The 25,011-nt window shown below is 42.1% G+C and overlaps 2 protein-coding genes across 3 annotated transcripts in view; one reads left to right on the top strand and one right to left on the bottom strand.

Moving 5' to 3' along the window:
• The first annotated feature begins 457 nt into the window (after window positions 1–457).
• On the top strand, window positions 458–17,311 carry mppe1 (metallophosphoesterase 1). Its single transcript, XM_063206723.1, has 9 exons — window positions 458–1,104; window positions 1,897–2,005; window positions 3,478–3,581; window positions 4,095–4,175; window positions 5,123–5,231; window positions 7,669–7,746; window positions 10,438–10,560; window positions 12,737–12,877; window positions 13,730–17,311. Exons 1-9 carry the CDS (start codon window positions 824–826, stop codon window positions 13,907–13,909), a joined length of 1,206 nt encoding a protein of 401 aa, XP_063062793.1. The 5' UTR covers window positions 458–823; the 3' UTR covers window positions 13,910–17,311.
• A 12-nt stretch (window positions 17,312–17,323) lies between these two features.
• LOC134455581 (guanine nucleotide-binding protein G(olf) subunit alpha) overlaps window positions 17,324–25,011 on the bottom strand; it is a 72,986-nt gene continuing 65,298 nt past the window's right edge. For both annotated transcript variants that reach the window (XM_063206721.1, XM_063206722.1), the window contains exons 8-12: window positions 24,876–24,934; window positions 23,816–23,936; window positions 22,904–23,034; window positions 20,439–20,506; window positions 17,324–19,011 (exon numbers count right to left, since the gene is read on the bottom strand). In XM_063206721.1, the coding sequence (XP_063062791.1) occupies window positions 18,865–19,011; window positions 20,439–20,506; window positions 22,904–23,034; window positions 23,816–23,936; window positions 24,876–24,934 (526 nt within the window). In that variant the 3' untranslated portion in view covers window positions 17,324–18,864. The remainder of the gene's footprint in view (window positions 19,012–20,438; window positions 20,507–22,903; window positions 23,035–23,815; window positions 23,937–24,875; window positions 24,935–25,011) is intronic.

Here is a 25,011-nt window from a genome sequence, read left to right as displayed (position 1 = left end):
AATAACTAGGTCGCATGATTTCATAATCCTAATCATGAAATCCCTTGCTTGGGCATAATATCGGCAATGCCCCAACAACTATACACGGGAAGTGACCACGGTCTCCTGCGCTGCGGGGTTCCTGGGTTCGAAGCCCAACCCTCTGCTGCTGCCAATGCATGCATGCAAGATGCAGCCCCTCTGGAGGACCGACGCGCGATGCAGGGGCTATCAGCCCGCCACACATGATGCTGCCAGTCGCAGCTCTCAGTCACTCACATCCCTGTAGAGCCGATGATGGTCGTTGCCGTTTCAGTGCGCTTTGCCCGCGTTCATACTCAGGAATGTTGTTTTAATGGGAAAATATCAGCTGAAGAAATGGAATGCGTCAGAAGGAGTGAATGTTACCCTGCCGGTTTCGCCTGTTGGCACAGTCTATTGTTTTTTGTTTTGGTCGTTTCTGTTGCATCCTAATCGACCGGCTACTATGCTTACTGGTGAGAAAATGTAGCGTTAATGGCGCTAGCTGACCCGATTTATGAAGTTATTCATGCATGCAGATGTGGTGTTCTGTGATGGGTCGTGCTCGAATCTCAGCTTTGGTCGACAACGGGAACATTTCGGATTTGATTTCTCTCCGTGCCAGCTCCTATGATGAATGGTCCACTCACTGGCTAACAGCCTTCACGTGAAACCCATTGCCCTGTCGCATGGAACGGAGAGCCTCTCACACGGATCGGAATGGGCTTACGTGCACTGCCGCCTGAAAGGGAATTTTTGGATTATTATTATTTAATACCGACATTACATTCTCCATGCGTTATTGCCAGCATGGTTCGTTTTTATGGTGCCAAATTTTAAAGATATTCGAGACACTTTAACGCTCATCATGTACGGACTGTTTGGAAAGTGCAAGTGGAGTTTCACCCTGTCTATGGTTTTATCCGTGACCAGTGTGTTTTTATTTTGTGAATATCTGATATATTACCCAGCAATTTTTCTGTGCTCATGGCCCAAGATGACGAACGACAACACTTCTCTGTCTTCTCCTGTACGGGCTTTGTTTTTATCGGACACGCATCTTTTAGGAGCCATTAAGGGTCACTGGTTCGACAAGCTGAGAAGGTAAAACAATAATAATACATGAATGTGTCTGCGGACAGGGTTACATGACATGGCTGACATCGACTGGCTCAGTTTTAAAAACAAACTGTAAATGTAACTGCTGCTGTTTGAAGTGTTCATAGGAGTCCATACGTAGGCTGCGTTATGTAAATTAGCTGATATCATTTAATTATGTTCATATAATCTAAAGTATGGCACCATTGCATTATGCCATCTAATCTAATTTCACAATTCATTGCATCGAGAGATTGAATAACAAACAATCTCTTAGCTCTGATACTGAGTTGCTGATCATATGGATTTGAACTAAAACTGAGGAGGACCTTATGTTTAAAATTGTACTTGGGTTTACATGGTGATGGGCTGCCAATCAGCATTTGCACCAAGGGTACTGTAATGGACGTCATAGGTTGTGCCATGGACAAAAAAACATAAGAGGGACACTTAAAATAAGTGCAGAAGGAGCTGTAAAGTCAGGACACAGAACAGCATACCAATCACAAGACCATTGTATGATGTTTTTTTTAAACCTTGGATTATAGGATTTGAAAACGAGCTGTAATCCAAAACAGTCAAATCTGGCATGACACCTGGTCACCTCTACAGGGTGCTAATGTATTAAGGTTATATGGCATGGGATTTGTATTTGGGAAGGACAGGTCAGAACAGGACATCATGATAGAACATGGGGAGAAATGAATGAAAAAATCTATGGGATGTGAATGTATTATTATTATTATTATTATTATTATTATTATTATTATTATTATTATTCCCATTTTGTCATTGCAGAGAGTGGCAGATGGAGAGGGCTTTTCAGACAGCACTGTGGGTGCTGAAGCCAGACATCGTGTTCATCCTGGGGGACGTTTTTGATGAGGGAAAGTGGAGCACCGCAAAGGTAACTCATCACATGACTGTATGGCTGCACTGCTTGATGCATGTGCAGTAGGCTCCTGAACCATGACCCCTCCACATCATAATCACTCGGGAGTACACACAGTAAACGCGATATCAAATAATAGGGTAGGGCATAGGGCAGTGTGTCCCAAAGCATGGTCCATGGACCTCAAATAATCTGATGGAAATCCCCAATAGCTTTTGCCTTGAAAAATATTTCTAAAATGTGTCTTAAACCACCTATGCAATGGAGTAGTGGAGTATGGAGTAGCGTGTTCAAACAACATGTGCATTATTTGCATGCTATTGCCAAGTTCAGACTGTGATGTTGCGCCATCTCATGCAAGTCTGTAATCCTATTCAGCTGAGATGGGGGAAGTGGTCCTTTGTGATTTTTTTAAGGGTAGAAAAACACGTGGGCAGGGAATAGCATCATCATAATCCAATATTGCCATTTGAGAGTAGAAAGGGATGCCCATTGGTTGTCGTGTGGTTGTTGCGATGTACTACATGACATTCGTGACCAAAATAATATTACATTTTTGTGGTCAAGCATTAGTGGCATGCACAGATAAACCTATTAAAGAAAAAAAATGAAACTGTCAGTGTGCGTGTTTGGGGTTTAGATTTATTTGGCGTGTGGTGAAGCACAACTTCAGTTCTTTGTGTAGTACTTAGTTGTTGCTTAGTGAATCAACAACAAAGTACACTTTGACTTCGACTTTTGACTTTGTCAGCACAACTTTGGCACACTTCCATGTCGTCCTATGCTGCCAGTTGCTATCATGCCAGTTGTCTATCCTACAGATGGACACAAGTCACTCTCTCAAACCCCCCACTGTGAACACTAAGGGTTTTTTTTGGCAAACAGGGTCAAGCAGATGCACTTATAAATATGCACTGCCGTAAAACCAAACCTAAATCCAAAATGGAGCACTATTGTATAATCAGTAATGTTATGTAACCTCCCTGCATGTTTTTGTGATGAACTCAAAAATTGAAATTTCTCTGCCTGTGAAGCTCAAAGACGCAATCTTAATCCGGCTCAATCCCAGTGAGACTCAGCCTCCACCTGCAAGGCTCAAAAACTTCTCCTCATCATACTGCTTTGTGACAATTAATCACAGAGAATGAATAAATTATCCACCTGCATAATTCATACCTAAGTACTGTATGTGGTGTGAAAAAAAACCCAAACTTGAATTCTGTTCCATGTAAGCAACACACGTCAAGGTAAAACTTGGAGCACAATAAGCGTTGAGCATGAAGAAAAAACAAAACAAACTCAACTGAACATGCAAAAACAGTTTTTTTTCTGAGTGTCCCTCACACATAGCAAAACACTGGGCTATTATATGCTTGGAGGGCCGTGGCGGGGTTGTGTGGTGTTGGTGTGGGTTGGCATGGGTGACGACAGCCCACCCCTTCTTCCTGTTATGCCTACTGCTGACCGTCTCTCTCTTCCTCCTGCAGGACTGGGAGGACGATGTCCGCCGCTTCAGGCACATTTTCCGCCACCACAGCGACATGGAGCTGGTAGTCATCATCGGCAACCATGACATCGGCTTCCACCACGAGTGAGTGATTTGGGGCAACCCCCCCCCCCCCAAAAAAAAAATAAGTGTGACGCTGAGACAGTCATTCATTACATGCCATTGCACAGATGAACACCTATTAAGGGAAAATGCAACAGTCAGCATGATGTCTGCTGACTGAGTTGTATTGTGTGAAGCGGTATGTTTGGGTTTTTTCTCTCTCCGCTCTGACTGTCTTTAGCATGGAGTGAAGACCACTGTCTCACTGTTTTGGCTAACAGGGATACGTAGGACCGGATGGATGTTTTATTTACTGTATTGCTAACATGGATATATGACAGGATGAATGTTTTGCATGTGTGGATCTGAATCGGGTGATACATGTCTGTCTCACTGTCCTATCTGTTGCATCGCAACCATTCAAAACTTACCAAGGGCTGCACTGCCTGTTTGTGTGTGTGGGTGGGTGTTTGGGGATGGGGGGGGGCTTGGCTGTGGTTGGACTTCCTCCTGATTTGCTTTGCTTGCTTTTTTATTTTATCTGCTGCGAGGCAGGATGACTTGGCACAAGCTGCAGCGCTTTGAGAAGGTCTTCAATGTCACGTCTGCCAAGGTACTCAGCCGCAAAGGAGTCAAGTAAGTACCGTAAGACTGCCTCGATGCAGTGTCCAGCACATCTTCATCAAGTAACCTGCACTGCACCTATCGTGACACACCCTCCATGCCAGCAGCCATGCAAAGATACACTGAGATTTAGGGTTAGAGGAAAAAAAGACGTTGAAGTCAGAGCATAGGGTGCTACTTTCAGATGACATCAGACTTTTCACAAATGCATCTTTACATCTAATCCAGAAATGACTGAGGGTGGTAAAAGTTAGATAGTTTGGTCTTACCATCCCCCTGAAATGACATTTTTTGGAGTGGAGTGTGTAACTGAGGTGATCTGCCCTAGTTCTCGCCTCAGGGCTCAAAACCAGCCACCTGCCAGTCAACGCTGCATGTCGGGCATGGGAGGCACAGCACGACACCACTGAGCTAAAGTTCTTGTCCAATAGCTCAGCACTACCAATACTGTATGAGGCTTCACGAGGGAGGTTTACTGACGTTCTACGCCGAACTCTGCTAATCTGGCAATGCCAGGCTAGATGGTAGATGACATCAATGCAGGTCCTCATCAACACTGCTAGTAGCAGCTGTATCTAACAATATGTAAATAAATAAATCAATCATTCAATCAATATTATTGATATAGTATATTATAAGAACAAATAATGAATAGTGCAACATTTATGACATTTTATTGCTTAGATATTAAATATCTTATTATTAATAACTGTTGAAACCTTTTGCCACTTGACAAATACTGTATGTGCAAGCATCCTTAATCATCAGTCATAGTCATTGCCTATGCAGTACTCTATGAGCTGTATTCTTAAGAGGTTTTTTTATTTGTCATTTCCACACTTCAGCTTTGTGTTATCACTGTATCCTTGCATATGTGGTCCTGTAGTCTAGTAAGGGTTTTCTGTTTCTTTATTTCTGTTCATTCTGTCTGTTTCTCTTGATTTCTTTCCCCTGCTCAGCTTCGTGCTGGTGAACAGCATGGCTCTTCATGGAGATCACTGTCCCATCTGCCGTAGTGTGGAGAATGAGCTCCACAGGCTCTCAGCGGCCCTCAACTGCTCCTCACAGGTAACACTCACACCCCTCATGCTCAGCAGTTACATACGTACATTGCATTGCATTGCACTTAGCTGACGCTTTTATCCAAAGCGACTTACAGTTATTTTCACAGGGTATTTGTAACAATCCCAGGAGTAATGTGGGGTTAGGTGCCTTGCTCACTGGCACTTAAGTTATGGATGGAGGTGTAGGGAGAGGTCAGGTAGGAATTGGAACGTACATGTGAATGTACTGTAAATGTGTGGGCATTCAGTTGGTGTGGAAGGATCCAAATGTTAGTCATTTTATAAAAGCTGAATTAAAAAAAATCTACCAGACACTTACTTTATCAACATTTGATGCCCTGATTTTGATTGAAACCCTGTTTTCTTAACCATCTAAATAAAGGACATAACACCCTCCCTCAATAACTGTCATGAAACAAATCTCTCCCCATTTCCTGTGGGCAGAGAATTGTTTTTAAACTTAAACTTGTACAATTCACCATCTCACAATCAGGATTGCAACTGGTGCTTCCTATGACACCCACCATTGCATCCTGTGTGACAAAATCTCACTGAAAGGCGCTTCAGACACTGGCAACTTTTCATCTATAAACTCTCATTGGTAAACTCACATACGAAAGAGGGTTTTGGGCCAAGTCGCAGAGCAGCAACATGTGCTGCAGACTTGACTTGAGGGAACAGTCCAGCACACACCCAGGGTCGCGCTCCCCTTCTCTGCCTCTGACTCATCCAATAGGCATTCGGCATTCGGCACCCACATTTTTATGCACAGATGGATGTGAAGAGGTCACTTGTGCACGTAAACATGTTCTACATGAGTGCACACTGCTGCACACTCCTGCACACACACACACACACACACACACACACACACACACACACACACACACACACACACACACACACACACACACACACACACACACACACACACACACACTAACAAACAAACAAAGACGTACATACAGACATACAGAAGTACACAGACAGGCACACAAACACGAATTGAAGAAGTATTCTAGTTCCACCATCTTGAATCATATTAACACTCCCTACAAATAGCAAAACAAGGTTTTTAAAGCCAGGCTGAAAATAACCCAAAGTGCTCCATCTGCAGTGGGACTTTGTGTGTCATATTTGGCGTCTTATGATTCATGTCTTGGAGAAGTGCCACAGGCTTAGGCGCGTTCCCCAAAAAGCTTCCATCTGCCCCAAAAAGGGGAAGTTGGTCTGGATGGGATTACGAATAAGATCTGCAGTTATAACAAGAAAAGTCGAGCACATCTCACATCAAGGTGCGGGGCAAAGACTTCATAACGCCATAACCCAAGTCAGAAAGAACAGAAGACGACCAGCCAGTTGAAATGTCATGCTCCCCTGAGCTATGAGATAAGCTGCAGGCGAGTGGGTGGGGTGGAAGTTGCAGTGTAATGTCAGTGCTCCCTACTAACGTTTTTCAGTCAAGGTGGGTGGAAGGATAGCCGGTATCAGAGACTATTATATATATAGATAATGTTGTGATATTTCAAAGGAAATGTGATGGAAATAAATAAAAACGATAACGATAGCTGAATTATTTTTTGCTAAGCAACTTAAATTTGAAATTACATTATCATTACAAAATCATTATCTTTGTTTTCTAAGTGGTTGTTCAGGTTAACCACCACTGATGATTAATAGGTACTTAAAGCACTCAAGATATGCATACCATTGAACAATTCTCTGAAATGCTGTTAGAGCCCATGTATTAACGTTTATTTTTTAAACAGAATTCAGTGATGAGCAGAGAGCCTATAGAATGTTGCATCTCCAGTCCCCAACATGACGTCATGCAGTGCTTTATGGGGAAAGAATAACTCTCTTTTTAACATTTTATTTAATGTTGTGTTTTGTGGTATCCAATCAAATCAAATATGTTGAATAATAGTTTAAATGTGTGCCACTAACAAGAAAGTGGTGAAAATTCTTTTAAACCTTAACCTGCACAATCACCTTTAACTATAAAGTGTTGCAGGAACCTTGCCTGGTTAACACCAGACCTAATCACAAGTGAGATTAGGTCTGGGGAGTTGCCTATTGTAAATTCCGTATGGAGCCAGAATACTAAACTGTTAAGGTCGGAATGCTTGGCCATTATGACACAGATCCCATGATCTTGTACGTTATGAGTCATTCTCGCCATACTGTCTTTCAGATCGAAACGATTGTGTAGAACTAAAGGCAGTATGGGAGTTCCCAGGCTAGCAGGAACCCCTGAGTCTCGGCTGTCCCCAAAGGACCAGCATGTCCCCACAATATCAGGGTGCCCCACCCAACTCCAGCTACACAGATGTGTGTGTGTGTGTGTGTGTGTGTGTGTGTGTGTGTGTGTGTGCGTGCGTGCGTGCATGCAGCTTTTGTCTCTTATGTCATAGTAATAAGTGCATTCTAAAACCCCACAGGAGAACCAATCAGAGAGCATGAAGCGCCGTTGCCAGGGGAGACAGACGTTCCCCGCCACCCCTCCAATTCTATTGCAGGTACAATTTTTGTCAATGAAAATGATTCTACTCTACCACTACTACTACTTGTTTCACCTTGGTCCTTGTATTGTTGTACAATCAATGTGAAAATGATTTTTAATGAAATGGTTACAGTTATGCCAAAGCATATTATTGCTGTGATACATCTCCCTCTTGCTTTCTGCTTTGTGATTCCCATTGGGCAGAACCTCGTAGGATCCTTTTCCTGCACTCACTATGCTTTCTTTTCTGCAATATCATGGCTCTCCTAGCAGTATTCATGTGTGTGACACACATACAGAACAGACATAACTTGCTTTATATAGAGATGACATACTTGGGCGTTAATGTTTTCCAATTTTGGTTTGCGGCAAAAAGCTGTGAAAAGAAAGAAGGTCAACAGACCTGCAAGCAGAATGGTTTTGGGTCTGACAGACGGATCGACTGACTGAGTGTCTTATAGAGTTGCTGACACGTGATTAAAGTTACAGAATTCTCTATTATATAATAATCAGATGTGTCTGTATATTCTTGCAGCACTTTCTCAGTTTTTTTTTAAAACCTTTACTGACTGTGAAGACCTCGACGTAAATAGCAGTTCTGTCTCACCCGGATGCAACATGGGTGTAAATCAGGGATGGGCAACTTTTATGGTAAGGAGGGCCACGTTTTTTCAACGCCACCATGGAAGGGCCACATGACCACGGATCGGACTGCAATTCGCAGAGTTCGAGGTGCAGTTGGTTGCTTACTGACTGCCCATATTGTTTGGAAGGAATAGAATACTCCATACTTAATACTCTATTACCCAACAGTATAATTACAACAGATTGATTCAGTAGTCATTTAAAAAAAATTAGGCCTACTGCTTTATCCAAGGGCCGCATTGAGTGAGGAGGTGGGCCGCATGTGGCCCCCGGGCCTCCAGTTGCCCATCCCTGGTGTAAATACTGTAGCATTACTGACTTTGAAGACCAGGGTGATAATAGCATTTTTGTCTCATTTCACCCAGGTGTAAATAGCATCAATGACTATTTACACCCAGGTGCAAATACAACTTGCCATAAAAAAAAGTCGTGTACGTTTTGCAGCTGTACATTTTTAACTGACTGACTGACTAACATTGATGGATTGTAGTCATACTGTACGAAGGAAAATGTGTTTCATTCCTTCTGTCGATATTTTGGGCCTTTCCAAAGAGACCAACCATGTCCTTATGTTGATAATTATCAGTTATGTCTCACAGTACAAGTTCAAGTCCAAGAGTCTACATATTGCAATAAAACATTATCCTGGGTGTAATAACATTAGCCTTATCGTATGTCCCATCAATAAAATCAGATATCAGACTGTAGATCATTAACAGTAGGCCTACTGACAATAAAGTTACTCATTTTCAGAAGTATCTTACAGAACAAAATTTTATTTTTTCCTACTCTGCTTTGTAGTGAAACTGATCAGTGAAATCTCCCCTGTTAAGGGGTTGTTAAGGGGTTAATGTTTTGTTGCCAGGTGTTCCTGTCTCTGTCTAGGTATCAGAGCAGCTCTAATTATGAGAAGGGTCACTCCCATTGGTTCCTAATGCTTCCTACAGTACTGTCAAAAACTTGCAGTTCCACCTAGATGGTGATTGTGGGTGAAGTGATGACTGGGAAACCTGAACGGGAATCATTATTACATTACATTACATTGCATTTGGCAGACGCTTTATAACCAAAGCGACTTTCAGAAGAGGACATAATCAAGCCAACATCACAAGCAAATACAAAGTGCACAGGAGATATACAGAACAACAAGTGCAATTACAAAGAGGGGTTAGTTTTTTTTTTTTTTTAATAATAAAGAGGAAATAATGAGAACACACACACACAAACACACACTCACAAACTAAACTAAACTAAACATAATGTCAGGATTCTGCCCTGGGGCAAGGCCAGTTCAATCATTAGTCTAGTAGATTCTCTCGAAAGAGGAATGTCTTTAGTTGTTTCTTGAAGGCTGCAAGAGAGGTGCTTAGTCTTGCTGCCTCTGGGAGACTGTTCCACCACTTGGGAACCACAACGGAGAACAATCTTGACTGGGAGTACCTAGAGCGACTGGATGGCAGAGCCAGACGGCTTGTGCTGGATGAGCGCAGATCTCTTCCAGTAACATAAGGCGTTAGTAGGTCCTTCAGATAAGCTGGGGCCGTTCCTGTGATGGTTTTGTAGGCAAGGGTCAATGCCTTGTGCTTGATCCGGGCGGCGATCGGTAACCTGAATGGGAATCAATGGGCTAAATGCAAAACATATGTTTACTCTCATCAACTTCATGCGTACACATTTCCTGTTAAAAACTATGGTTGGTGTTATATAACAGGATATATTGTCAAGTTCTTCAGGGCAGAAGATTTCGACCTGTACTGGCTAGTATTCTGCTAATGTATATGGATTTGACCTAAAAAAATACATCTTGCTGATTCTTTGTATCATAATCTTAATTGTATAATATTAACATTTTGGAGCAAAAATTATGCAACAAGAGAAAAATGATTGTAGGCATCTCCATCGAAACCCATTCATTTTTCACTTGCCGATTTCACTTTCACGTGCCACCCAGAGACAACTGCAGCCACTGACCCTTCTCAATGGTTGTAGCTTCTCTGGTAGGAGTTACGAGTACTTCCTGTGTGCATCACTGCTATTTGTATTTCCTGTGTGTTCATGTCAGCACTACCCTCTGTACCGTGAGAGCGATGCAAAGTGCACAGGGTTGGACGCAGCTCCGCTAGAAGAGCGCCACCAGCTGTTTCAGGAGCGCTATGACGTGCTCTCGCAAGAGGCTTCACACAGGGTAAGTAGCGTTATATGCAGTCAGGAATTTCAGTGTTTATATACTGAGGTAGAAATGGCATGATATACAGCAGGTCAGGAATGTGCATTAGAAGACATGCCGCTATGCACAAGTTTGCTTTAGAAATGATACAGTGGACTGATATCTTGTGGGTGGCATACTTTTTTATTGATTACATTTATCAAACTGCCTAAACTGGGTGATGAGGTCTTTAGTTTACCCCACCACCTCCATAGGTATCTCTGAAATGTACCATACCATACACCTATATGCACACCTATACAGGACATTATATAACTGTTTGTTGAATACTAGGTACGTACATATATAGGTTGCTCTGTTAAGCCCTGCATTCATGGTATCAAGGATTCAAGGATTCAAGGATTCAAGGATATTTATTTGTCATGTACATAGAGACACTTTCGTGTCACTTGTAATGAAATGCATGGCCGTTGCAAAACAAGTGTGCAGAAGAAGGGTGAAGAAGAAATAAAATAAAAATAAAAATAAAAATGAAAGGTGTGTGTGTGTGTGTGTGTGTGTGTGTGTGTGTTCAATCAAAGTAATTAGGAGGAATTCAGTAAGCAAATGGCATGAGGAAAAAAAGCTCTTTCTCAGTCTTTCAGTTCTAGCTCTGTGACAGCACAGTCGCCTTCCAGATCTCAGTTTTTTAAATAGCCCATATCCTGGGTGTGACTGGTCTTTGAGAATGTTATTGGCCCTAGATAGCACTCTCTTTGTGTATATGTCTTTCACGGCAGGCAGAGGTTGACGAATACAGCGCTCAGCAGAGCGCACTATCCTTTGTAGTTCTTTCTGTTCACGCACTGTGGCGTTTCCGTACCAGGTGATGTTAAGATGCTCTTTATGGATGCTTTTAGGATGGGTGTGGAAACTTTGAACTTTTTCAACAGGCGCAGAAAGTACAGTCTCTGCCTGGATTTCTTAATGATGTTGTGTGTGTTGTTTGTCCATGTTAAGTCATTTGTGATGTGAACACCAAGGTATTTAAAGCACTCTACCCTCTCCACTGGTTGTTTGCAGATGGAAAGTGGAGTGTAGTTTCCCCTATTTTTCCGAAAGTCCACCACCATTTCCTTAGTCTTGCTTACGTTTAGTGCCAGGTTGTTGTGCTGGCACCATTGTGAGATGTTAGAAACTTCGTTTATATATGCCTGTTCATCGTTATTATTGATCAGTCCCACCACTACAGTGTCATCAGCAAACTTGATGATGGAATTCTGACTGCTGCTGGCTCTGCAGTCATGGGTGTAAATGTTGTAGAGTAGGGAGCTTAACACACAACCTTGAGGTGAGCCAGTGCTGATGGTGAGGGTGTTAGATGTTGTGCCACCCACTCTAACAACCTGCGTGCGGCTTGTGAGAAAGTTTAACACCCAGTTGCATAGAGGTAAGTCTAGCCCCAGTGACTTCATCTTCTTGACAAGAGTGAGGGGAATTATGGTGTTGAATGCTGAACTATAATCAATGAACAGCATTCTCACATAATTACCCTTTCCTCTGTCTAGATGTGATAGTGTGGTATGCAACAAATTTGAGATGGCATCGTCCCTTGACCTGTTCTCTCTATAGGCAAACTGGAGAGGGTCAAATGAGCTAGGCAGGGATGTACATATGAAGGACTTCACTAGCTTCTCAAAACACTTCATCACCATTGATGTCAGAGCCACTGGACGGTAGTCATTGAGGCATGTTGGACTTTTGCCTTTTGGAACTGGCACAATTATGGATTGCTTAAAGCAAGATGGAACTACTCCTGTGGCTAAAGAGGCATTGAATATTTGTGTAAACACAGGGCCTAACTGATAGGCACAAGATTTTAAGAGTCTGCCAGATATGCCATCAGTATCATGAATGCATGGTGAGAATAGAGTTAGAATAGCACAGTGTTCAATCTCTGGAAAAAGGACTCTGTTTTCCTCACCATTCATCATGTTTTACGGCTCACTGTTATTTTTTGTGTTTTTTTTTAATTCAGCCACTGCACAGCATTTATGTACTTGCTTCACTTTCCTTTTCCTTACTTTACTGTACTTACTTATCACTTTCCTCCATTTTTTAATGGCTTTGCTTTAACTTTGCTTTACAACTTGTAATGTAATTACAGCTATTGTATATTAATTAACTTGCACTCTTTCCTCCTTCAACTCCGTAGCTGCTGTGGTGGTTCCAGCCCCGCCTCATTCTCAGTGGCCACACCCACAGTTCATGTGAGGTTCTCCATGACAACAAGGTTCCGGAGATCAGCGTTCCATCATTCAGCTGGAGGAACCGCAACAACCCCAGCTTCATACTGGTAACTTCAACACACTAAAGCCTAATTTATGCTCGCGACGCATAGCCATGCGGGGTTTGTTGTTGTCACAATGTTATTCTAATGGGGGAAATCGAAAAAATAACATTTAATGAAAATAATACATTTTTAATTTCAATGAAATGTGAATCTAAAGATAGCTCGTGCATAAAGAATCATCAAAAAATGTCCATTTGCTACTTATTTTACTCTTTAGAACTTCAAAAATAGAAATACAATGTATTTCACACACAAACTGAATGTAAAACATCTGATGCTATGGCTACATCACAGGTAATGAAAAGCATTGTGACAATCAACCCCCAAAGCAGCATGACAACCAACCTCAACTGACATGTTTAACTCTTTGGGAGGCTTGCTCCCATTTTGATTGCCCTTGCTAACAATAACAAAAAAACTACCCAAATTGTATCTTACTCTTCATACTTTGAAGGAGCCATATTGATTTTGAGGTCAGCCCATAGTTGCAATGAGTGAAAAGAAAAACAGTTGACTTCTAGATTTCTGTGTCCCCGGTTTTGATCAGCAGCCTTTAGAGGCTGAGATATGACGTGTGCACGCACGCATACCTAATTAAACACACTCTAATAAGAGGAGTGCATTCAAATGTGAGTGTGTTTTATAAATGTAAATATGTGCATTGGAAACCTCTTCTCCAATGTTTTTTTTGTACACAATGTTTAAGGAGAGTTTTGCGCAGTGTTACAAATTTTAATGTCAGTTTGATAATTTCAGGCATGGACTTTTTTTCTTACTGCCTTGTGTAATGATGACACGTAAAGTACATTCTTGTTGTCTTCGCTCCATCTGATGTCTGCTCCCATTCTCGTCCAGGGCACCATCTCCCCGAGTGACTACGGCCTGTCCAAGTGCTTCCTGCCAGAGGAGAGCAGTGTGATTGCCATCTACTGCGGCAGTGCCATGGCCCTGCTCCTCCTAGCCCTCGGACACTTCCACCTCTTCAGGGGAACGCTCAACATCAGCAGCCTGGTGGGAAAGCACAAGCCCCTGTAGATATCATACACAGCCAGGCCCGTCGACAGGGGTTGGAGTTCGAGTGTATGTTGTCCTGTGCCCAGGGAGATAGGAAGCCCATAATTGGGTCCCCATTACATTATATATACTGAGTAGGAGGCCCTTTCAGATGACTTTGTTTTGGGCCCAGCGAAAGCTGTCAGCGGCCCTCCGCACAGATCCTCTTCTCATTCCGTTGTGACGACCCTCCACTCTGGTAGGCCTACTCTTCCTCTCCAAGAACCACACTCCTGATTCCCCTGTGACGACCACCCACCCCATACCAGTACTCTCCACTCATATCTTATAGGGACTGAAGCATAACTCCCTGTAACTACTCACACACTCCTCTTGCTGTCCTCTCCCCACAACCCTATGGGAACTTCATGACAAGCCCTAACAACAAGCATCCATACTGATAGCCACACTCCTCGTTTGAGATTTCAAGCCCGGGAACAACCCCCCATACGCGCTCCCCTCCCACAAAAATACATGTCAGTAGCCTTGTGGAGAAGTATAAGCCTATGTAACAACCCCTCCCTTACTATCTCCTTCTCCAACCCCCAAGCCTTTCACTGGACTGCAATGACCTTAATGACCTCTGTGTGGTTGAGGGACGAGGGGGTGACCTCTTTTTACTTGCTAACGGGGAGAGCCACCCACTCTGGCATCCCTTTTCTTCGCCGCCTGTGAAGAAACCTATAGACTGGAATGACCTGCATAGTTTAAAAAAAAAGAGGTTGATACGTGGTTGGTTGGATGAGAAGCTTAAGTACATGTGATGTGGGACGACTTTTCAAATGCACTAAATCAGCCAGACCTACTTCTAGACCTATATCTGTCTCAAAATGGCTGAATACTCAGAAAAAAAAATGTTCTGAATATGTCCCGCTTCCGGTACGTGTGCTATACTCTGATGCTGTTGTTAGCATTACCTAGCCTAGTGCGACACCATCCCTGACATAATGAACTGCGAAAAAAGAAGACTGAAATTGCCTCCATCTGGTTTGGAGGGATGTAGCCCTCCACTTCACTGCCTAATAGGAATGCTCGATCGCATACCTCCTCCCCACCCCCAACACGACCCCCCACCCCGTGTGGTCTTTGTGTAGCGACCTCTACTGGAAGCAGTGGCAATTGAACATGTGAACATATACACGAGCAATCTGATTGGTGTTTGCATGCTGGACCAATCAGAATTCCATTTGATAATAATGCCACACTTACGTTTACACCCAGCATGTAAATCTAGTACACAGTTGCGTTTACAAACTAAAGCAAAGTGAGGACCTAGTACACACGTTAACACACTGTGCACTGTGCGGTATAAACCTTGTACACATATGCGTTTACACAGTGCTGCAGAGTAAGATGTAGTACACATACCTGTTTACAATGGTGTTGTTTGAAAACCTAGTACTGAAATCCATTACCTGTACCTATTGAAGCTGAAGACTTGCACAAAGCTATTCGGGGCACCTGGAGTATGTAGAACTGCCTACCTAATTTTTAAAAAATCACTTGAAAAGTGTTTAAGTGTTGGAGATTGATTTGAGCTAGATTGAACTGTTTGAAATGACAGGTAAAAAGGACTTGAACTTTTCTTTGGCTCAACCTGTGGAAATGTCGAAAAGCTTTAAGAGTGCACTGTTGCTGGACAATGTGTGGATGCAAGTCCGAGTTCTACTGTAGTTTGTAGTTTTAAATAAGTGATGCATTTGTTCAAATGTTATATAATATAATAAAATATATTTCTATACCTTTGTGTCAGCTTTATGAAAATGTAATGATTGTATTATCTGCAACAAACACTTTTCAGTCATCAGCACGTTTTACACGTTGTTCCAACTCAGAATTGCAAAAAAATGATACATCAGAGGTATTTTATTTGCAAAATTACTTGAAGACATTCTCTCCACGATTCTCATTCTAGACAAACTGAAGGACAACTCTCTGCTCATGTGCCTCTTTATTACAATAAAAATAAGAATAAAAAAAACTCCAAATCCTCAAAGGCCAGACACAAAAAGGTTTTTTTTAAATCACACTTTTTTTTGTCGGAATAGACTTGCACAAGAAAAGCTGCTGTTCGGTGTAAAGAATAGGCTATCTAACAGTGCACACACATCCACATTGCCTGTGCAATTGTGAAGGTCTCTTTGATGACCAAAGAATCACTAGTTTCTTCATGTCTTCATTTCATTCTAATATATGCTCTTGTGGATGCCTGTAGTATGCATACCTCCCCTCTAGACATTCATGAATATGTATACGCATAGGCACACACATTACTATGTATAGTTGTACATATATATTTATAGAATATAACTCATCTTTATAAATGTATATGTACACATATCAATATAAAAATGCAGATGTACAACTCAAGGTCTGTGACCACGACGCATGGGTATATGAGTGCATATGTACACATGCATGCAGATCACGCATACATACACACACATTTACGGACACGTGTGGTGCACCTTCTTTCTCTGTTTCGCACACGCCCACACACGCGCGCGCGCACACACACCAACACACTCACGCGCCACATCTAAAAAGATGCTTCCTAATAAAACAACACCAGGTTGTGATTTGGACACTTTGAATTTTTCCAATGTTTTTTTTATATATTTTTTTTACATCTTTTTTTTTTTTTTAAAGCTGAGAATTGGAACGAAAAAAGAAGGATTTTTTTTTTTAAAGAGAGAAACAAAGGCAATGTCAATGCAACATCTCATCACTGAAGGTAAGTGGTTAATTTTGCATATCGTATACAGGATTTTTTTTTTCCTTATTTTTTTTTTCTTCATTTTTGTACTAAAGAACATCTCTTTTTGTTATAAACCAGAAAAGACTAAATTTTCTACAGAGAAGTATTCCCACCAGCAGTTTTGACTGAGGGCGGAGCTGACATCAAGCTGTACAGCGCAGTCAGAAAATTATAATAATAATAATCATAATAATAATAATCATGTTCTTACATCAGAGCTCATGTTACAAGTTACAGCCGCGATGAAGGCACAAAGATCTTCTACAAGTTGGTTCGTTCTCTCTCTTTCACCACTCACAATCTCTCAATGAAGTTGTACAAAATAACATTACATTTTGCAGTCTGCGCAAGGTGTGACTTCCAACCTCGCACAATCCTTAGGATAGTAAAACATAAACCGAAAATATATTATATATTTATTTATAATATTTATATAGGGCTATTGTTCCTCTGGGAAAAAAAACCTCCCCCCTCCCCAGGGGGATCATCGGCGGATGAAAAGTAAAGTCAGTGACAGCTGTCAATCACGCAGGTCTAACAGCTGTGCGGGTCTACAGATCGCTGCAGCCCCTAGACTGGTGGTTGCTTTAGCGTAGCGACCTGAGCCACCTCAGAACAGCCCCCACCCACCTCCCCTCAATCCCCTCGCCCCCCGTCTCCAAACCCTGCTCTCTCTAAAGTCTAAAATTTACAAGCCCGCCCCAAAAAATTGTCTCTACACAACACCTGCAACTGTACTCTAAGAAATCTCTTGGAAACAAGAACCGAAACAAACAAACAAAAACATAAAAACAAAAACAAAAAAAACAAAGCAAAATCGCGACAGTCGGTAATAAATATTGTGGTGCTACATCGCGTGTGTTGTGTTGTGTGTGTGCACTTCATTACTATGGCGACTCAGATGGTGACGGACTCTCTGGTACGCCCCAGTCTCCTTCCCCCTCTATCCCCCACCCCCACCCCACCCCCCCTCTTCACATCACTCCATAACCGCACTCTCCTTCTCCTCCCTCTCTCCCCCCCTCCCCACCCCACACACACCCACCACCGACCCGACATCCCCAGCCCAGCACTGTACATCTGGGGAGAAGAGAGACAGAGAGAGACGCCTGACGCGAAAGTGCATGAATTTCAAAAAACAAATCTCTCCCTACAGTCTGCTCGACTAGCCCCCCACACCGCCTCCACGGAAGAGGGAAAAGGGGGAAAGGAGACAGAGAAGCCCTCGGGAAAAAAATAGGAGTGTGGTGCCGGCAGGCGGTCGTAGGTTCAAAGGTCATCATCATGCGTCACGAGACTGGGCAACCCCCCACCCCCGCCGGAGAAGTCCATCAGGTAAACCATCAGACAGGTAGACAGACAGACAGACAGAGAGAGAGACAGACAGCCCGCCGGCTAACGCCAGACACAGCTGGTCCTTACACAACCACAACGGAGTCAAGAAAAAAAGAACCAAAGAAAGACAAAAGAAGAACGAAAAGAAACGAAAATAAAAAAAGGACAAAATGTTGTTGTTTTTTCCTTCTTCTCTCAGAATGAAAAGTAGCTGAAGGCGTAGTAGTGGAATGAGCTGAAACTCAAGGCATTTCATTAAATGAACGACAAAAAAGTGGACGTAAACATGAAGGCAGACAGACAGACAAATACACACGCACGCACACAAACACACACACACAAACATACACACAGACGCACGCAAACCCAGACACACACACACAAACATACACACACACGTAAATACACACACACACACACACACACACACACACACACACACACACACACACACACACACACACACACACACACACACACACACACACACACACACACACACACACACACACAGTTACTTACTGGTAGGTAGGTACACACGCGCACACACAAGCATACACACAAGCACGCACACACAAATACACTCACACAACATCAACTTCATTTCTGTCTCTCCACTACAATAACAGACAGAAAGAAAAAAGCATGGGTCATAAATTAAAAGAAAGAAAATGAAATAATAAAAAGAAAAGGAAAAAAATAAACAAAAATAAACAACATGGCAACATTGTCACTTGTCAGTAGCATAGTCCCCAAGTAACTGGGCTTTTTTGTGTGTGTTTTTTCTTTTTTGGGAGCAGGAACAGAGCTCTAATTGGACGGTCGGTAGAGGACTGAGAGCCAATCACAAGAGTTCGTACTGCCTCAAGTGCATCCTCTGGATGATGTCCCGACAGTCGTTGAAGACGCGCCGGATGTTCTCCGTGTCGACGGCGCAGGTGAAGTGGGGGTAGCAGTAGTGTTTGTTGTCTCCGCTCGCCGTGCTGATCCGCTGTGGGACAGGGACACACAAGAACAAACAAGAGTGAGTTTGAGGAGTTCACACAACGACACGATTAAGATGAAGAGCTTGTGTCCAAATCCGCTATAAGTATGTAGCGGTACAGTACATGGCACTATAAAATCGCTATATAGGCCATGTAAAGTGCACTGTTCCAGTTGTGGAACACTTCACTGCATAATTGTTTTTTAGAAGAGTCTTTAGTAATCTTGAGTAATACATTACAGCTTTGTAATATACGTAATAGGGACTATGTCTTATTAACAAATTAAGGTCAATTTTTTTATTTATTTAATGATTGATACTTGCTTCTTGATTGATTGACTGTTCACCATCCTCATCGTCACGTTATGACGTGGTGATGATGGTGATATGATTGTGACTTTACTTTACAAACTGAATTGAAATTTTGAAAATTTTGAAAATGTGTATATACACGTTGTTTTCCACGCTCTTCATATGGACTGAGAGACGAGAGGTCCTCAAAAGATATACGCTACCAGACAGATGGAGCACAAAAACACACATTACATTACATTACATTACATTACATTACATGACATGACATGACACACAGCTGACACTTTTATCAAAAGTGGCTTACAGTTACAAGGACAAGATATTGGTAATAGTCTCCGGAGCAATGTGGGATTAGGTGTCAAAGTGACTTGCAGTTACTTAGGTACAGGCTATTGGTTAAATGTGGTGTTACAGCTACTTAGGTACAGGCTATTGGTTAAATGCGGGGTTACAGGTGTTTAGTTACAGGGTATGTGTTAAATGCAGGGTTACAGTTGTTTTGGTACAGGGTATTGGTTAAATGTGAGGTTACAGTTGCTTAGGTACAGGATATTGGTTGAATTTGGGGTTACAGTAGGCGTCTCATTCAAAGGCCATGGTCATCCCACACATTCACACACACAAACACACACATTACACACACATATACAAACAGATATACTCAGACATGCACAGGCACATGTCCTCAACAACAGACCAGTGCAGCACCCGGGGCATGCACCAAGACAGTACTAACTCTTGTAATTGGCTCTCAGTATTCAAATACCGGCCAATTAAAGAGCTCCGTCCTGCTCCCAACACCAAAAAACACACAAAATAAAACCCAGAAAAACACACACACCACTAGGAACAGAAACACACAGGAAGACTCATACAAACCTAGTACAAACCCAATACAACCCATACAAACCTAGTGCTATGTTCAAAGGAAAAGGCAAAAGAATGTAATTGGTTGAGTCTACAACAACCAACCAATCACATCTCTGTCCCCTTGGCAAAACATAAACAAATACTGTACATACACATAAACACATAAACAGGAAGGAAGGCCCATGCAAGGCTGTTACTGTTAGTACTACTGTACATGCAAGGGAAAAAACACAAGCGCAAATGCTCACAAGGAACTCGTCCCGGATGAAGAACTTGGCCTTGGTCACTTTGGGGTCCTCTCCAGGGTCCCCGGCCGCTGATGCCAGTCACGCAAGAGAGAGAACAACAACACAGTACATTACACAACAATCATTACATTACACAGTACATTATATATAGCATTACATTAGCAGACACCTTTTTAAAGTATATAGTATAGTTCTTGTACTTTTATTATGATAGGAAAGTGAGACGAGGAATAGGGAATGAGTGGGAAGAGAGATGATTAAAATAAATTTAGGGCTAAATGAATTTGGAAAAGGAAAAAAAATGTAACATTTAAAAATGACGAATCAACAACAAGGTGGAGCTTCTGCCAGGTTTCATCCGAAAGAGAGGTTGTCCAATTGGACCCACAGTAACATGGTTACACAAATAACCCTATATTCTGTAAACTAGTATTTTTTTAAATTTTGTACATTCAACAGATTTTATGTGCTTTAATACATTGACAGTAAATAGAATGGACGCCAAATCAACGCTATTTGCCATTCAACGCTTTGAAGCCAGATTTGGGAACATTCCAACTTACATTCCACCTTAGCAACGCCAAACGCAGGTGCTGATTGGACAACAACAAGACTTCTAACGGTCAATCAAACCATGTTCTGATGCTCATTGGTCAATTTAACTTTTAATATCTCTCTAAAATAAAACATCACCACAAAAAATCACCACCCTGGTAAGTTGGAGAGCAAGGGGACCTACTAGTTGAGCGAAAAATGATCCCCCTGGAGTGGCATTTAAGGGAGATACAGGGTTTTATGTCTCTCATAGGAATGAATGGGATTTGGCCATTTTTTGGTCTTTTTGGGTCCAACCTTGGCTCCAACTTGGCTTCAACAATGAAATAGAATTTTGGCCTCCATTCTATTTACTCTCAATGGCTTTAATATCATCTGGCGCTTAAACTACTCCCAATTCAAACCAATTGCCACTGGACTGAAATTGATACCAGACCTGTTTAGCTACCAGATATCCTCTATGCTCCATGAAACCAAAATGTAGGAACAGCAAATGTGAAATTGATTTTGAAGTTTAATTTGTTAAAGCTCTTAAGTTGTGACTAAATCACATCCCCTCTATCTTAATAGTTATCAAAAAATAGCCAGAGTACTGCTACTGTATATGTAAAACATGTTTGGACAATGCAAAGGCAGTTCCTATATGTCTGAGTAGTCATTGTACATTGCCGTCACAGGACAGTACTTGTGAAAAGATTCAATTCTCCAGTCATGTTTGCCGAGGTAAATGTGTGTAGGTGGTAAGGTAACAATAGATGTTTCGTCTTCAAATGTTCTATAGTTCACTCTGCAGAGTTCGTGAATGAAAGTTGTGAAACTTGTCTGACCACTGGAGAGGCACCGCAGAGAGTGTAAACACCATGCGCATAATAGTGGCATCACAGTAGAAAGCCAGCCGATGGACTTGTTTGAAATCGGTCAGGGATAAATGAGATTCTTCACAGACACTTGTTTGAATCGACTGTCTGAGAGGCCACACCTGGCACGTTTGTCCTCAAGTCCGTTTCTCATTCAGACATTCAAATGTACCCTTTGTGTAATGTTTGAGATGTTCGAACATTTCGTGAGGGTCTGTGACGACAGGCCAGCTTTCGTGAGTATGGTTTTCAGCCCGTAGACAACGGGAGAGGGAGGATCTTCATGCACCTACAAATGACTCGTTTTACTATCCGCTGGCCTGTTCATTTATTCATATGAACATATTACATTGTGCACCTTCAAGTAAGGCAATTAGGAAATGGTGACATTGCACAACCACAAGCACAAAGGGTATATGGAGTAGAGTAGAGTTTCTCAACAGGGGCTCTACAGCTCCCCAGGGGGCGTTAGGGAGCCCTCGGGGGGCGTTGAGGAGGATACAGCTGAGATGGGGCGGAGCTAAGTTCCCATTGGGGGACATTAGTCCAGTTTAATTTTTTTTAATACTAAGGGGGGCGTTGGCAGGCTTATGATGAGGTCAAGGGGGCATTGGGGTGCTCATGATGACGTCCAGGGGGCGTAAAGAAAGGTTGAGAACCACTGTAGCATGTATGCATGTAGCAGTTTTAGACATGGATTGGTGTGGCTGTGTGTACTGTATGAAGCTGTGTGCGAGTGTGTACACTTTATGTCTGAATGCACTATAAAAAATGGGGCGTCAATGCTTCAGAGTAAACACATACAGAGTATTTAAAGTTCTGTGGAGAGTCAAAATACTCTCATATGATGGAGTCAAAAGCCAGCAGGTGGCCTGTGTAATCCCAACTCTATAGCTCCTAATGTTTAAACAATATTGAGTAGACGCGTAAAATGTAGACTTCTTTTGAGTAGCACTAAATGTAAACAGAATAATTTCAACTCTTGAAGGGTTATATTAAAACTGTTATTTTTAGTGTGTGTGCATTTGTTGTACAGTATGTGTTAAGGTTTACCGTCGGTCGGCAGCATGTAGCCAGCGTATTCTGGGAAGTAGTCTTCAAGTTTGGATTTCCCTGCCAGGATCTTCTCCGCAAGCATGTCCTGCTTGTTCAGGAAAAGGATGACAGAAATGGTTCGCAGAAATCTGTGGCACAGATGAAAGAGAGAGAGACAAAAAAAAGTTTAGGCAAGGTTGATAACTAGTGTCACACAGAGTAAAGAACACTCGAATGTCAAAATCCATTTTCATCTCTTCTCTTTTGAAAGTCGCTTTGGTTATAATGCATCTGCCAAATGCAATGTAATGTAATGTAAAATGATAATGCCTGAAATAGGGAAGACATTTTGTTTGAAGGATAAACTTGATGAAAAATGAACCTTCAGCAAGATGAAACATAATAGGTCGGTATGCTATCCACTTTGTGAAAATGGAATAACAACTCTACACTTAAAGTTCTACACACAATCATAGTCTCAGCAGCATTATTATAAACATGACCAATGTGACAACATCTATTTTTATTTTCACTTTGCACATGAGCAAATGTATCTGTGTGTGATTCATTTATGGCTTAATCTGTCTGTTGAACATCAAACTTGTGAAAAGGGAGGAAAGGTGGACAAGAGGGAGGGAGCCAATAGAAAAGGGGGGGCAGAGACAGAGAGACAGAGAAATAGACATAAAGTGTGTGTGTGTGTGTGTGTGTGTGTGTGTGTGTGTGTGTGTGTGTGTGTGTGTGTGTGTGTGTGTGTGTGTGTGTGTGTGTGTGTGTGTGTGTGTGTGTGAGTGAGTGAGTGAGTGAGTGAGTGAGTGTGTGAGAGAGAGAGAGAGAGAGAGAGAGAGAGAGAGAGAGAGAGAGAGAGAGAGAATGAGAGTGAGAGATCGAGAGAGTGACAGTGAGAGTGAGAGTGAGAGAGCTAGAAACCTGTTATTCCAGATGCTCCGGAACAGGTCCAGAGATTCCCGAAGGCGGTTGGTACTGTTGTCTTCCCTTATGACCATATTGTAGCTGCTGCTGGCGGCCACGAATATGATGGCTGTGACATCTGACATGGGGACAAAGGGCAAAGGTCAATTGTGTTGAGGACGTGTAAACATTGCACTTGGGACAACTTCAAGTGCACGCTTTCTCTAAGTCCGCTACATTGTCAGCTTCTTCACATGTGGTCAGGGCCGGATTAGCTCACAGGCTAGATAGATATGGCTGCAGCCTAGGGGCCCACACCTGCCAGTAAGTAATGCTTCTTGTTATGTCCCTGTTGTGTATTTTAATGATGAGCGCTGTTTGTCTTGCTTGCATGTTTTTGGTATGTCCTGCATATTTCTCTATGGTAATGTCTTGCATGTTTTTTATGTCTCAATCTTTTATGCGTTGCTGTCTGTGGATATGTTGTCTTTGTGACTTGTTTGTTTCTGTCTGTACTGTGAGTCCTATGGAGTGCGTTTTGCCTTTTTTTGCTGCTCTTTTGGCTAGGGCCCACTTGAAAAAGAGGCAACTGCCTCAATGTGTTTTTTACCCTAGTAAAATAAAGGAGAAAAAAAAGTCTCTTTGGGTGCTGGGGTGCTTGGGAGTTGCGAGTAAGAGTCTGACAGCTCTCTGCTCAGGTAAGTACATTCACTTCATTTACATGTACACCAAACGAAGAGCTCTTTTCCAAAATGAGATATATCCATTTTATAGAATTTTGGGAAATTGACATTTTTGTATTGGGCATTCCATTGAAATGCATTGCAAAATGCATTTTTCTAGAGGTTTTTAAGTATGTTTTCAAAACATTTGAATGGCAAGAATTCACACATAGATGATAGGACTTCTTAACAGTCAATTCCAATATTAAAATGCAAAAAGTCAAAAATGGTGGATATAGCGTTTTGGATAAGAGCTGTTCAAATATTTCTTTAGTGTCATTCTATTACCATATATGTGTGTGCAATGGTATAACATTACTCCAAGGGAAAGTTTGCTCTGTGCCATTGGTACTCACCATTAAAGCACTGAATCCATTTTCTTCTCTCATCTCTCTGGCCACCCACATCAAACATGCTACAGGACACAAAGAAAACAAACGGCACAGACACTCCCAATGTTAGGTCAGCTCATTGGCAGCATCTTCATCTATC

The sequence above is a fragment of the Engraulis encrasicolus genome, chromosome 9 (assembly GCF_034702125.1).
Source record: "Engraulis encrasicolus isolate BLACKSEA-1 chromosome 9, IST_EnEncr_1.0, whole genome shotgun sequence".
In the NCBI taxonomy this organism is placed as follows: Eukaryota; Metazoa; Chordata; class Actinopteri; order Clupeiformes; family Engraulidae; genus Engraulis; species Engraulis encrasicolus.
This window is presented reverse-complemented; position numbering and strand designations above follow the sequence as displayed.